Here is a 15,887-nt window from a genome sequence, read left to right as displayed (position 1 = left end):
AAAATGATCTCACAAGGAACCTTGAGCACGGGTGAAAATGATCTGACAAGGAACCTTGAACACGGGTGAAAATGATCTCACAAGGAACCTTGAACACGGGTGAAAATGATCTCACAAGGAACCTTGAACACGGGTGACAATGATCTCACAAGGAACCTTGAACACGGGTGAAAATGATCTCACAAGGAACCTTGAACACGGGTGAAAATGATCTCACAAGGAACCTTGAACACGGGTGAAAATGATCTCACAAGGAACCTTGAACACGGGTGAAAATGATCTCACAAGGAACCTTGAACACGGTTGAAAATGATCTCACAAGGAACCTTGAACACGGGTGAAAATGATCTCGTAAGGAACCTTGAACACGGGTGAAAATGATCTCACAAGGAACCTTGAACACGGGTGAAAATGATCTCACAAGGAACCTTGAACACGGGTGAAAATGATCTCACAAGGAACCTTGAGCACGGGTGAAAATGATCTCACAAGGAACCTTGAACACGGGTGAAAATGATCTCACAAGGAACCTTGAACACGGGTGAAAATGATCTCAAAAGGAACCTTGAACACGGGTGAAAATGATCTCACAAGGAACCTTGAGCACGGGTGAAAATGATCTCGCAAGGTACCTTGAACACGGGTGAAAATGATCTCACAAGGAACCTTGAACACGGGTGAAAATGATCTCACAATGAACCTTGAACACGGGTGAAAATGACCTTACAAGGAACCTTGAACACGGGAGAGAATGATCTCACAAGGAACCTTGAACACGGGTGAAAATGATCTCACAAGGAACCTTGAACACGGGTGAAAATGATCTCACAAGGAACCTTGAACACGGGTGAAAATGATCTCACAAGGAACCTTGAGCACGGGTGAAAATGATCTCACAAGGAACCTTGAACACGGGTGAAAATGATCTCACAAGGAACCTTGAACACGGGTGAAAATGATCTCACAAGGAACCTTGAACACGGGTGAAAATGATCTCACAAGGAACCTTGAGCACGGGTGAAAATGATCTCACAAGGAACCTTGAACACGGGTGAAAATGATCTCACAAGGAACCTTGAACACGGGTGAAAATGATCTCACAATGAACCTTGAACACGGGTGAAAATGATCTCACAAGGAACCTTGAACACGGGTGAGAATGATCTCACAAGGAACCTTGAACACGGGTGAAAATGATCTCACAAAGAACCTTGAACACGGGTGAAAATGATCTCACAAGGAACCTTGAACACGGGTGAAAATGATCTCACAAGGAACCTTGAACACGGGTGAAAATGATCTCACAACGAACCTTGAACACGGGTGAGAATGATCTCACAAGGAACCTTGAACACGGGTGAAAATGATCTCACAAGGAACGTTGAACACGGGTGAAAATGATCTCACAAGGAACCTTGAACACAGGTGAAAATGATCTCACAAGGAACCTTGAACACGGGTGAAAATGATCTCATAATGAACCTTGAACATGGATGAAAATGATCTCACAAGGAACCTTGAACACGGGCGAGAATGATCTCACAATGAACCTTGAACACGGGCGAGAATGATCTCACAAGGAACCTTGAACACGGGCGAGAATGATCTCACAAGGAACCTTGAACACGGGTGAAAATGATCTCACTACTGCTACTACTACTACTACTACTACTACTACTACTACTACTACTACTACTACTATTACTACTACAACTACTTCTGTTGCTACCACTAGTACTACTACTACTAGTGCTGCTACTGTCTACCACCACTATCATCCCATGTCACTATTAAACCATACCACCTGCACCACCATCTACTATCACTACCACCACTCCAACCAACCACTGTCACTACCACCACCATCGCCACCACCAGCAACCACTCTCATTACCACCACCTACTACCACCACCCACTACCACCATCCACTTCCACCACCCACTATCACCACCCACCACCACCAGCAACCACTGTCGCTACCACCACTTACTACCACTACCCACTACCACCACCCAGTATCACCACCCACTACCACCACCCACTACCACCACCCACTACCACCACCCACCACCACCACCCACTACATTCTTAAATATTAAATACATTTGTTTATCAATGCGTTCCACCGAGGTCTCAACCTCCCCTTCCCCTCAAGACAACCCCTTCCCCCTCTAACACCCATCCCCACCTGACATTCAACCCCCCTACCCACCTTGAACACGGGCGAGAATGATCTCACAAGGATCCTTGAACACGGGCGAGAATGATCTCACAAGGAACCTTGAACACGGGCGAGAATGATCTCACAAGGAACCTTGAACACGGGCGAGAATGATCTCACAAGGAACCTTGAACACGGGCGAGAATGATCTCACAGGGAACCTTGAACACGGGCGAGAATGAACTCACAAGGAACCTTGAACACGGGCGAGAATGATCTCACAAGGAACCTTGAACACGGGCGAGAATGATCTCACAAGGAACCTTGAACACGGGAGAGAATGATCTCACAAGGAACCTTGAACACGGGCGAGAATGATCTCACAAGGAACCTTGAACACGGGCGAGAATGATCTCACAAGGAACCTTGAACACGGGAGAGAATAATCTCACAAGGAACCTTGAACACGGGCGAGAATGATCTCACAATGAACCTTGAACACGGGCGAGAATGATCTCACAAGGAACCTTGAACACGGGCGAGAATGATCTCACAATGAACCTTGAACACGGGCGAGAATGATCTCACAAGGAACCTTGAACACGGGCGAGAATGATCTCACAAGGAACCTTGAACACGGGTGAAAATGATCTCACAAGGAACCTTGAACACGGGTGAAAATGATCTCACAATGAACCTTGAACACGGGTGAAAATGATCTCACAAGGAACCTTGAACACGGGTGAAAATGATCTCACAAGGAACCTTGAACACGGGTGAAAATGATCTCACAATGAACCTTGAACACGGGTGAAAATGATCTCACAAGGAACCTTGAACACGGGTGAAAATGATCTCACAAGGAACCTTGAACACGGGTGAAAATGATCTCACAAGGAACCTTGAACACGGGTGAAAATGATCTCACAAGGAACCTTGAACACGGGTTAAAATGATCTCACAAGAAACCTTGAACACGGGTGAAAATGATCTCACAAGGAACCTTGAACACGGGTGAAAATGATCTCTCAAGGAACCTTGAACACGGGTGAAAATGATCTCACAAGGAAGCTTGAACACCGGTGAAAATGATCTCACAAGGAACCTTGAAGACGGGTGAAAATGATCTCACAAGGAACCTTGAACACGGGTGAAAATGATCTCACAAGGAACCTTGAACACGGGTGAAAATGATCTCACAAGGAACGTTGAACACGGGTGAAAATGATCTCACAAGGAACCTTGAGCACGGGTGAAAATGATCTCACAAGGAACCTTGAACACGGGTGAAAATGATCTCACAAGGAACCTTGAACACGGGTGAAAATGATCTCACAAGGAACCTAGAACACGGGCGAGAATGTAGCAAATTGCGAACTTATTTATGTAAAGTAAATTAATGAAAAAAATGGGGGAATGGAAGGAATTTTTACTTAGGGTTGTACTACCCACCACTACTACTACCACTACTACTACTACTACTACTACCACTGCTACTACTACTACTACTACTACTACTACTACTCCCTGCTGCTGCTGCTGCTGCTGCTGCTGCTGCTGCTGCAACGCTGGCACTGCTGCTGCTGCTGCTGCTGCTGCTAACTGCTGCAGCTGCTGCTGCTGCCCCTGCTGCTGCGGTGCTGCTGCTAACTGCACTGATGCTGCTGCTGCTGCTGCTGCTGCTGCTGCGCTGCTGCGGGACTGCTGCTGCTGCTGCTGCTGCTGCCTGCTACTGCCTGCTCCACTGCTGCTGCGCTGCTGCTGCTGCTGCTGCTGCTGCTGCTGCTGCTACTGCTGCTGCTGCTGCGGTGCTAACTGCATTGCTGCTGCTGCTGCTACTGCTGCTGCTGCTGCTGCTGCTGCTGCCCTGCTGCTGCTGCTGCTGTGCTGCTGCGACTGCTGCTGCTGCTGCTGCTGCTGCTGCTGCTGCTGCTGCTGCTGCTGCTACTGCTGCTGCTGCTGCTGCTGACTGCTGCTGCTGCTGCTGCTGCTGCTGCTACTGGCTGTTTTCTTCTGCTGTTCTTGCTGCAAGCTGCCTGCTGCCAGGTGCTGCTACTGCTGCTGCTGCTACTGCTGCCGTTGCTGCTGTAACAGCAGCAGCTTGTTGTTGCTGGGTTGCTGCGTTTGCTACTGCTGCTTGCTGCTTACTCTGCTACTGCTGCTACTACCTTGCTCTACTACTGCTACTATACCTGCTACAGCTACTTCTGTGCTGCACTAGTGCTACTACTAGTGCTGCTGCTATCTACCACCACTACCATCCCATGTCACTATTAAACCATACTGAACCACCATACCTGCACCACCATCTACTATCACTCCACCACTCCAGCCAACCACTGTCACTACCACCACCATCGCCACCACCAGCAGCCCTCTCATACCACCACCTCCACCTACCACCACCATCCACCTCCACCACCACTATCACCACCACCACCACCAGCAGCCACTGTCCTACCACCACCTACTACCTACCCACCTACCACCACCCAGTATCACCACCCTACCACCACCCACTACCACCCACTACCACCACCCACCACCACCACCCACTACATTCTTAAATATTAAATACATTTGTTTATCAATGCGTTCCACCGAGGTCTCAACCTCCCCTTCCCCTCAAGACAACCCCTTCCCCCTCTAACACCCATCCCCACCTGACATTCAACCCCCCAACCCACTCCCCACTCCCCCACTCCCCCTCTCCCCCCCCCCCCCATAGCCCGGTAGCATTTACGTTTCAGAAAATTACAGGTTTTAGGTCACCTGTGGACCAGAGTATCGATAATGTCCTGGTGACAACCAACCCAATACTCGTCTGGTAGAGCAAGCGTTTGTTTGCTCAGCTGTTTTATGTGCTGCTGCACACAAGGAGGGAGCTGGAGCTGCCTCTGTTGGCAAATAAACACAAAATATATAATACACGAGTATACACGCAGTAGAAAATACGTATTTAAGCAAACCATGAAATTTCTGCACATAAGTCTGTAAAAGCAACAATATACGCTCACTCGCTCTTATATACACATTCAACTATTTATGCGAATCGTGGTAGTAGTAGTAGTAAGAGAAATAGTAGTAGTTGTAGTAATAGTAGAAGCACTAGTAACAGCAGTAGTAGCAGTAGAAGTAGTAGTAGTAGTAGTAGTAGTAACAACAGTAGTAGTAGTAGATGTACTAGTAATAGTAGTAATAGTAGAAGCAGTAGTAGTTGTAGTAGTAAAGTAGTAATAATAATAATAGTAGTAGTAGTAGTAATAATAGAATTAGTAGTAGTAGTAGTAGTAGCAGTAGCAGAAGTAGTAGATAGTAGTAATAGTAGAAGTAGTAGATAGTAGTAACAGTAGAAGTAGTAGTAGTAACAGTAGTAGTAGCAGTAGTAGTAGTAACTATAGTAGTAGTAGTAATATAATTGAAGCCTTTACACACATTCTGTTATCATACAACTACATGTGTATGTATGTATGTATGTATATACATACATTGTCATGTGTACGCACAAACTCTCAGGTATACATAGTTACTGAAGACTGGACAGCAAGCGCTCCTGCGCTTGTAAAAAAGTTAATTATAAATTGGTAATTACACACTCACACACGAAATAAAACCACGTAAAGAAGAGAGCAAAACGCATACATAGCTTTAAGGATAGGTACGACAGCGCTGAAGATGCAAGAACCTAACGAAACCTGTTACATGCGACTAAGAGACGGGACCAGGAGTTGAAACCCAACCTCCACAACCACAAACACAAGTGTCACACACACAAAAGCTTGGATAGCACACAGGGGACGTGTGTATATGTGTATGTAAATATGAATGTGTAAATACATGTGTATATATACCTTTGTGTATACTGCAGCCACGAAATGATTTATATATTTGTCATAGTGGATTTAATAATTAAAGGAACTCGCCTCTACCGCAAGCAATTTATCATCATTATTTCTAAGAAAAATGTGTGCTGGGTGGCATACTTTGTAGCGATGTATAGACCATAGAAATGTGTCGGGTTGTCATGTTTCTCAGCGATTTCTGATGGGAAAACCGTGCTAGGCGACATACATTCTAGCGGTAGACCAAAGTTTTCAAACCCAGATCAGTTAGGGTTCAGTTAGATCATGAGAGAGATGAGAAGATTCCGTAACCTCTTTTCTGCTTATTTTTTTTTTTTTTAATATCAGTGCAACTTATACAACGTGGGGTGATTATCTTGGACATCCATTGGCATTGTGTGGTGCTTACATGAAGTTACAGTAGGAAACGGGAGTTTCTGTTGTTACACACAGCTGATGATAAAACACTGGTCCTACTGATATATCAGGTTAGGTTATTAGTGAAGAACGGGTATGGTGATACTGACAGTATCAAGACAGTGTTAAATGGTGCAGTGTTTCGTGGTACAGTGTTATCTGTGTTATCTTAAGCTAGCCAGGTCTTCCTCTCACTTATGGAAGCGGCAGCAGGCTCGCTGGCTGGTGTCATCTAATCACATAATCCAGGATGGGAAGTAATCGGTTTGCCAAAACTTTGGAAACGTTATAAATACCGGTCTGTTGTGCGATGGTGCTGGTTCCTGCTGTCATGGCTGCCGCTCATCACTTTCGACAGTGTAGGTCATCTTTACGAACAAGTAGCTTGGCTTCTCCAACCTTCTTGAGGTGGACTTGTCTTGCTCCTATGGTGAACACAGGCAATATTTTGGTCCTTCACGTGTTCTCAGATCCAGAGAGCTTTCTGTTTCACCAACATACTTTTTGTCACATCCTCCACAACGTATAATGTTGACTTCGGCAGTGGTGGGTGTACTGTCAGCCTGTGTGCCCCTTACTAGTTCTCTGACAGTGGTTGTCTTAATGTTTCCTTGGCTTAATTTTTGACAATATAATTATAAAAAAATTGAGCAAGTATTATAAACATATATATAGTGCCACCTTCCTGTCTAATGAGAGGTTGAATTGTATATTTTTTCCTTTGCTCTTTTGTTCATTACTGTTGGTAGTCTTTCTGAAGTTTTCTGATATTTGAGAATATATTACTATTTCTAAAAACTATTTTTATTCCATTTTGTTCAAGGATTGTTGGTTGTAAACTGGTAAATGAATGTAAATTGAGAGCAAAGGGGAAACCAAGAGAAAAAAAAATTCTGTTGCAACTGCTGTTTCGTCTACTTTATTTCGTCGTGTGTGAACACGGAAGAACACGAAAAAATGTACGACTTTAGACTTTTAAATACCAATACAAAAAAAAAAATGGAAATTTAGCGAAGATTTATCTACATTGGTAATAAATATTTATCAAGAAAGTGTATCTAATATCAGCAGGTAGTGAGTATCAGTAGTTTGATCTAAGCAAAATTACTAAGACATCTTTGTATTTATTATCCTTACATGAAACATGAAGGAGCAGACTATTATGAAAGAAAAATGTGCTGAACTTCATGAGGGAATGATGCACTGACTGAAAGCATTACTTCAGTTAGTGTATATTACAAGCAGGTTGTAACATCCCATTTGTCTTCTATCAACGATATGTATATCTTCGAAAAAGTATGGTTATTTTCTCTAGCAAATGAGTTCCGTGGCTTCAAGAACTTTAAAAACCTCTAATGTAGTCGATGGAAATTTGCTGGATGAAATATTTCACAGCAGTGTACGGACAATAGGAGTGGACAGGCTGGAATACCTTGCGCCTCCTTCCTCCTCCTTGATTCGCCGGTACGCTCCCGGCCCTGGTCTTTTCCAGATGGTGACCCGGCCTTGGCTCCCTGTCTTGGGAATGTCGTGAGACCTACGTCTCCCACGGGAGGAGGTACAAGTACCTTCTCATGCTCCGAGACCAACTGTTCCCAGGCATAGCCGATATTGAACATAAGAACATAAGAAAGAAGGAACACTGCAACAGGTCTACTGACCCATGCGGAGCAGGTCCATGTCCCCCCCTCGGATTAGCTCAATGGCTCACCCAGTCTGGTCACCTCCACTCAAGGAAGGAGCACGGCACCAGACCCAGCAGCACAAGCTAGTCAGGTCCAACTCACACCCACTCATGTATTTATCTAACCTATTTTTAAAACTACACAACGTTTTAGCCTGAATAACTGTACTCGGGAGTTTGTTCCACTCATCCATTACCAAACCAGTACTTTCCTATATCCTTCCTAAATCTGATTTTTTCCAACTTGAAACCATTGCTGCGAGTCCTGTCTTGGCTGGAAATTTTCAGCACGCTATTTACATCCCCTTCATTTATTCCTGTTTTCCATTTATATACCTCGATCATATCCCCCATAATTCTACGCCTTTCGAGAGAGTGCAGATTCAGGGCCCTCAGTCTGTCATCATAGGGAAGATTTCTGATACATGGGATCATCTTTGTCATCCTCCTCTGTACGTTTTCCAGAGCATTTATATCCATTCTGTAATACGGAGACCAGAACTGAGCAGCATAGTCTAAATGAGGCCTAAACAAGAATATATAGATTTGAAGAACAACCTGAGGAGTTCTATTAGTTATACTTCCAGATATGAAGCCAAGAATTCTGTTAGCTTTATTGCGAACACTAATGCACTGTTGTTTTGGTTTTAGATTACTACTAACCAGAACTCCTAAATCCTTTTCGCAATCAGTAGTATTAAGACCTACAGTATTTAGTTTATATGTCGCATGGTTATTTTCCTGTCCAGCATTTAGAACTTTGCATTTGTCTATATTATACTGCATCTGCCACTTCTCCGACCATTGCATCAGTCTATTCAAATCAACCTGGAGTGCTCTAGTGTCCTCATTAGAATGAAGTGGACGGCCTGCTTTGGTGTCATCAGCAAATTTGCTTATGCCGCTATTTACTCCCTCATCTATGTCGTTTATGTAAATTGTGAACAACACGGGCTCAACACTGACCCCTGAGGAACACCGCTTGTGACGTGCCTCCCTTCTGATTTCTCCCCATTTATGCAAACTCTCTGCTGCCTATTTGTCAGCCATGCCTCTACCCAGGAAAACATTTCCCCTCCTATTCCGTGTGCTCAATTATAACCCACAGGGAGACAAAAACAAAGGAGGTTGACTTATCTGTATATTTCGACTTCCTTCTGGGATCCTTTTCAGTAATATATTCAGCAATAAACTGACCGACAGAACCATACTGGGGCTTAAGGGAAAAATCTTAGGGTCTCTCACTGAGGAAGTTACAGATTTTCTTCTCCAAGAAAATTCTGTAGCTTTGGTGAACCTGGAGCCAAGATCTTTAAACGTAAACATCTTTTCCCTTTTTCCCAAGAACCAAGGGTTTCCAGTTATACTGGGACAAAATGGCACTGATGATCTAAATGTTTGTACTTGTTGAGGTTATCTGTTTCCCTGTGATCAGTAGACCTGCAAAGTTGACTCAAAAAAAAAAAAAAAAAAAAAAAAAAACTCAGATTTTATTATCAGCCAGACTGGATACTCAAGCCTACTTTCATTCCAGTTGTCTGTCATTTTTCATGACTATAACATGATTCCATTAGGGCAAGTACCAGGATTGCTACTGTGGCAGGAGAAATATAATTTTTCTCTCTGCATAACACTGGGCTGTAGCCAGGCTCTTATTGATGTAGCAACTGACTGACAGTGAAAGGAACCTGTCCTCATGGGTGGGACGACGAGACAGTAATTATCAAGCACCAGCAGGAGGCTGTGTACGCTCCGGCGAGTTATTCCTGGAGATCTATGAACTTGATGGCAGCTTCAGATATACTTGTAACCTTCTGTAACAAGTTAATGTTATAGTTTGTATTTGGTTGCGTGTAGGTGTGCAGTGGAAATAGTCCTGCTCCCTTCCTCCCATTCTTTCTCTCCTATACTTTCCGTTTTGCTTTTCTTGTGCACCGATGGTCATATTTCTGTAAATTTACGTGTACACAACTTTATATTTTGCGTCCAACTTGCTTAGTAAGCTTGCCTGGCCTTACTAATATTGCACAAACATGGCTGAGGGTTATCGAATAAGACGTGAACAACTGTGACGCAGGAGGATCAATATTCCATCTCATACGGGAGTGAAGAGTCATGACCTCAGACACAACCGTTCACCCGGGTCGCTGTGTTCTTCAGTCTCGTCTGAGAAGCCAGAGGGTTCAGTCTCTTACTGAGGATCGAGACTTTGCGTTTTCCAGGTAAAAAAAAAATAAGTGCACTATTTGGGTATTCAAGTTTTATAATTTTATTAAACTTGTTCAGTCTAATACTGAGGTGACATAGACAGCAGCAATAGTGGAGAAGTAAGTTGCTGATGATCAGTCCCTAAGCCTTAAAGTAATATTGTGATCAGTCGCGTATCCTTGTTAATTAAGTGTTCAGCTGCACATCCTCGAGGCTGTGAAGCTGAACACTATTTTAGGCTCAGGGACTGATTCACTCATATTCGCTGTCCCCTGCTTTGGCTGCCCCCATTGTTCAACTCATCTCCGTATTCGGCTAAAGAAGCACATTGAGGAGGCGAAACATTTCCACATTAAACATACCCAGTCATATCACATGTCTTACTCATTAATCCTTTCTATCCATATATTCCTCCACCCAGTTTTGGAAGACAGCCAAGACTGTCTTTACACTTTCCGGCTTGACTCAGTAGGTCAACTGCAGAGTCTGGGTTGTCACCCCTAACATGTTGCTCTCCTTCCTTTAGTGTACATTCTACTTATATATATATATATACATATATATATATATATATATATATATATATATATATATATATATATATATATATATATATATATATATATATATATATATATATATATATATATATATATAATATTCTTTGATACATTGTTGGAAAGATGTAGGTGCTATATTGGCGTGCATGAGCGTAGGCAATTGTATGTAGTTGTAGAGTTAGACTAATTGATTGGTGAACTGGCTGGCCGGCTGGGCTGGTGTGGGTTGGCCTGGTGTGGGCTGGCCTGGTGTGAGCTGGCCTGGTGTGGGCTGGCCTGGTGTGGGCTGGCCTGGTGTGGGCTGGCCTGGTGTGGGCTGGCCTGGTGTGGGCTGGCCTGGTGTGGGCTGGCCTGGTGTGGGCTGGCCTGGTGTGGGCTGGCCTGGTGTGGGCTGGCCTAGTGTGGGCTGGCCTGGTGTGGGCTGGCCTGGTGTGGGCTGGCCTGGTGTGGGGTGGCCTGGTGAGGGCTGGCCTGGTGTGTGCTGGCCTGGTGTGGGCTGGCCTAGTGTGGGCTGGCCTGGTGTGGGCTGGCCTGGTGTGGGCTGGCCTGGTGTGGGCTGGCCTGGTGTGGGCTTGCCTAGTGTGGGCTGGCCTGGTGTGGGCTGGCCTAGTGTGGGCTGGCCTGGTGTGGGCTGGCCTGGTGTGGGCTGGTCTGGTGTGGGCTGGCGTGGTGTGGGCTGGCCTGGTGTGGGCTGGGCTAGTGTGGGCTGGCCTGGTGTGGGCTGGCCTGGTGTGGGCTGGGCTAGTGTGGGCTGGCCTGGTGTGGGCTGGCCTGGTGTGGGCTGGCCTGGTGTGGGCTGGCCTAGTGTGGGCTGGCCTGGTGTGGGATGGCCTGGTGTGGGCTGACTTGGTGTGGGCTGGCCTAGTGTGGGCTGGCCTGGTGTGGGCTGGCCTGGTGTGGGATGGCCTGGTGTGGGCTGGCCTGGTGTGGGCTGGCCTAGTGTGGGCTGGCCTGGTGTGGGCTGGCCTGGTGTGGGCTGGCTTGGTGTGGGCTGGCCTAGTGTGGGCTGGCCTGGTGTGGGCTTGCCTGGAGTGGGCTGGCCTAGTGTGGGCTGGCCTGGTGTGGGCTGGCCTGGTGTGGGCTGGTCTGGTGTGGGCTGGCCTGGTGTGGGCTGGCCTGGTGTGGGCTGGGCTCGTGTGGGCTGGCCTGGTGTGGGCTGGCCTGGTGTGGGCTGGGCTAGTGTGGGCTAGGCTAGTGTGGGCTGGCCTGGTGTGGGCTGGCCTGGTGTGGGCTGGGCTAGTGTGGGCTGGCCTGGTGTGGGCTGGCCTGGTGTGGGCTGGCCTGGTGTGGGCTGGCCTGGTGTGGGCTGGCCTGGTGTGGGCTGGCCTGGTGTGGGCTGGGCTAGTGTGGGCTGGCCTGGTGTGGGCTGGCCTGGTGTGGGCTGGCCTGGTGTGGGCTGGCCTGGTGTGGGCTGGGCTAGTGTGGGCTGGCCTGGTGTGGGCTGGCCTGGTGTGGGCTGGCCTGGTGTGGGCTGGCCTGGTGTGGGCTGGCCTGGTGTGGGCTGGCTGGTGTGGGCTGGCCTGTGTGGGCTGGCCTGGTGTGGGCTGGCCTAGTGTGGGCTGGCCTGGTGTGGGCTGGCCTGGTGTGGGCTGGCCTGGTGTGGGCTGGCCTGGTGTGGGCTGGCCTGGTGTGGGCTGGCCTGGTGTGGGCTGGCCTGGTGTGGGCTGGCCTGGTGTGGGCTGGCCTTGTGTGGGCTGGCCTGGTGTGGGCTGGCCTGGTGTGGGCTGGCCTGGTGTGGGCTGGCCTGGTGTGGGCTGGCCTGGTGTGGGCTGGCCTGGTGTGGGCTGGCCTGGTGGGGGCTGGCCTGGTGTTGGCTGGCCTGGTGTGGCCTGGTGTGGGGGCCTGGCCTGTGGGCTGGCCTGGTGTGGGCTAGTGTGGGCTGGCCTGGTGTGGGCTGGCCTGGTGTGGGCTGGCCTGGTGTGGGCTGGCCTGGTGTGGGCTGGCCTGGTGTGGGCTGGCCTGGTGTGGGCTGGCCTGGTGTGGGCTGGCCTGGTGTGGGCTGGGCTAGTGTGGGCTGGCCTGGTGTGGGCTGGCCTGGTGTGGGCTGGCCTGGTGTGGGCTGGCCTGGTGTGGGCTGGCCTGGTGTGGGCTGGCCTGGTGTGGGCTGGCCTGGTGTGGGCTGGCCTGGTGTGGGCTGGCCTGGTGTGGGCTGGGCTAGTGTGGGCTGGCCTGGTGTGGGCTGGCCTGGTGTGGGCTGGCCTGGTGTGGGCTGGCCTAGTGTGGGCTGGCCTGGTGTGGGCTGGCCTGGTGTGGGCTGGCCTGGTGTGGGCTGGCCTGGCTTCGTGGCATATAATCTCCTCGTGTCCTGGTTCGATATTCCACTGCGGGTCCAGCAGTGGGTCGGGTTTAGGCAACTGGGGAATAGTTCAAAACAGGTAGCCCAAAATAGGCTAAAATGGGCCAGGATAGGCAAAGATAGGTCAACATTGGATAGGTCAGGAAAGGTCAGAATAGGTAAGACAATGGAAAAAGCCGGTGTGAGTCAAGTTAAATATAAAAGCCAAGTATAACTTTAACAAATATTCAAGGTATGTTAATATGGAGGTAAGTAGGTAGGTAGGTAGGTAGTTAGGTAGGTAGTTGGTAGTTAGATAGCTAGGTAATTAGGTAGGTAGGTAAGCAGGTAGGTAGGTAAGCAGGTAGGTAGGTAGGTAAGTAGGTAGGTAGATAACTAGATAGGTTGGTAGGTAGGTAATTAGGTAAGTAGGTAGGTAGGTAAGCAGGTTGGTAGGTAAGTAGGTAGGTAAGTAGGTAGGTAGGTAGATGAGTAGGTTGGTAGGAGGTAGGTACGTACTTACGTAGGAGAGTAGGTAGGTAAGCAGGTAGGTAGGTAGGTAAGTAGGTAGATAAGTAGGTAGTTGGTAAGTAGGTAGGTAGGTAGGTAGGTAGGTAGGTAAGTAGGTAGGTAGGTAGGTGAGTAGGTTGGTAGGGAGTTAGGTACGTACTAACGTAGGTGAGTAGCTAGGTAGGTAGATAGATAAGTAGGTAAATAGGTAGTTAAAGAGGTAGGTAGGTACATCAGTAGGTAGGTAAGTTGGTAGGTAAGCATATAGGTAGACAGGCAGGTAGTTAGATAAGTAGGTAGGTATGTAGGCAGGTAGAGGGAAGGGCAGGATGAAGGTAAATACTATAGGTAGAGAAGTCAATCACTCCTGACACAAAAGTAAGCTTGGGTAAGAATAACAGGAATTTAAGGTATGGCTTTAGATCACAGTCACGCAAGGTATCCCACCCTGCTGCTGCACTGTCTACGTCACCACTGTAATGGTGACACCTTGTAAATCTCAAGACACAGGTGTCAAAGGAATGTCCCTGCATTTTTTATGAGGCATTTGTGGAATCCAAGCGTCTGTAATACGTCTCTTTGAAAATTGTGTAGCATTAACACTGCTACATTTTTAGTAGTTTAGTGCGCGAGTGCGGGAGTTCGAGTACGGGAAAGCGCGAGTGCAGTGAGCGTGAGTTCAGGGACGCAAATAGTGGGACCGCGAGTGCTAAGACGTGTACGTATGTTTCAATGTAAACTATAAATTCACGGGCATACATGATTTATGTATACACGCATGCACGGATGATCTTATACTGGCAGGCATGATTGTATACACATGCATAAACCCGAACACAGATCTTATACATGAGCTCTCTTACATGCACACTGATGCCTACTTCACACACACACACACACACACACACACACACACACACACACACACACACACACACACACACACACACACACACACACACACACACACACACACTGCAGAGTGCAACAACGTCACCTTTGTAACGCTTCAACGCAGGAAGAGTACATAGTGTCTCTAGAAACCTCTAGGCAAACTGTACATATCTAGAAGTAGCAACAGCAGCAGCAGGAACAACAACAGCAGCAGAAGCAGCAGCAGCAGGAACAACAACAACAGCAGCAGCAGCAGCAGCAGCAGCAGCAGCAGCAGCAGCAACAGCAGTCGCCCTGTCTCCTGAACCAGAGACACCCGTCAAACTACAGACTTTAAGATTGAAAATTGTGGACTCGCACGCGAGACCTTCCTCCTTTACCCTCCAGGAGAAAAAAGGTGAGGAGGAGGGTTATAGAGGCAGTTTGGAAAGAAGGGAAAGGGAGGAGAAAGCTAAAATGAAAGCTAAAGTGGTTATGGGAAGGAGCAATCAATGGCGCTGGTAAAAGAATCGACGCGTTTATTTTTATTTATCCTCTCTTATCCTTGTATCTATTTGCTTTGTCCTTTCCAGACTGTGCATTTACTTACCTTATTCTTTCATGTCTCAGTTCCCACTTGTTTTTGTTCACTGTCTGCATTCCTATTTGCATTTTTTCCACTCTTCATTGCATTTTCCTTTGACTTTTCCTTACTTTATGCTGTCATGCGTTATTCTTTCCTATCTATGGTCCTTTTTTTATATCTCATTTATTGTGTTATCGCTTTTTTCGCCATTTTCTTCTCTAAGTCAAGTTCACATTGCTGCTGCAACTGCAAAAAATCAATTTTTCCAGCACCATACTGCAAGATTTCATTAATAAATTGCAAGTTCTATCAGGCTATCCTCACCCAAACTAGGCATAATTTAGCTATCACATTGTGCATGACTATTGTGTTGCATACTTCCAGACTGAGGGACTGACCACCTGAGAACTATAACACCTCAAGGCTGGTGGACTGATCACATTATCCCCACCAATCTCAATATTCACTTCTGAAATCTATTTAAGGAAGCCTACAGCGTAAGGTAGAAACCTTGGGCGTGTTTCTTTACGCCTGTTGTCTATGTTCACCCATCAGTAAAATGGGTACCTGGGTGTTAGTCGAGTGGTGTGGGTCGCATCCTGGGCCACTAACCTAATTTGCCCGAAATGCTCAGCATAACAAGGGGCTTTCTATTTAATAGTATGTCACAGATGTCAGCTAGGCCTGTATACCTTGTACGTGTACTTGTAGTAAATAAAGATATTATGTTATTATTATTATCATTATTATTATTATTATTATTATTATTA

The 15,887-nt window shown here is 47.0% G+C and overlaps 1 protein-coding gene across 1 annotated transcript; it reads left to right on the top strand.

The window, feature by feature from the left end:
• The first annotated feature begins 6,731 nt into the window (after positions 1-6,731).
• Positions 6,732-13,252, top strand: LOC138854512 (glutamine-rich protein 2-like). The gene is given in 4 exon segments (XM_070098273.1): positions 6,732-6,861; positions 11,130-12,394; positions 12,396-12,705; positions 12,747-13,252. Coding segments are annotated over 4 exon segments (2,211 nt in total).
• The last annotated feature ends 2,635 nt before the right edge of the window (positions 13,253-15,887 follow it).

This window comes from Cherax quadricarinatus, chromosome 4, assembly GCF_038502225.1.
Source record: "Cherax quadricarinatus isolate ZL_2023a chromosome 4, ASM3850222v1, whole genome shotgun sequence".
NCBI classification, from domain to species: Eukaryota; Metazoa; Arthropoda; class Malacostraca; order Decapoda; family Parastacidae; genus Cherax; species Cherax quadricarinatus.
Note: the sequence above shows the minus strand (reverse complement) of the source record. Positions and strands in the feature narration are given on the sequence as shown.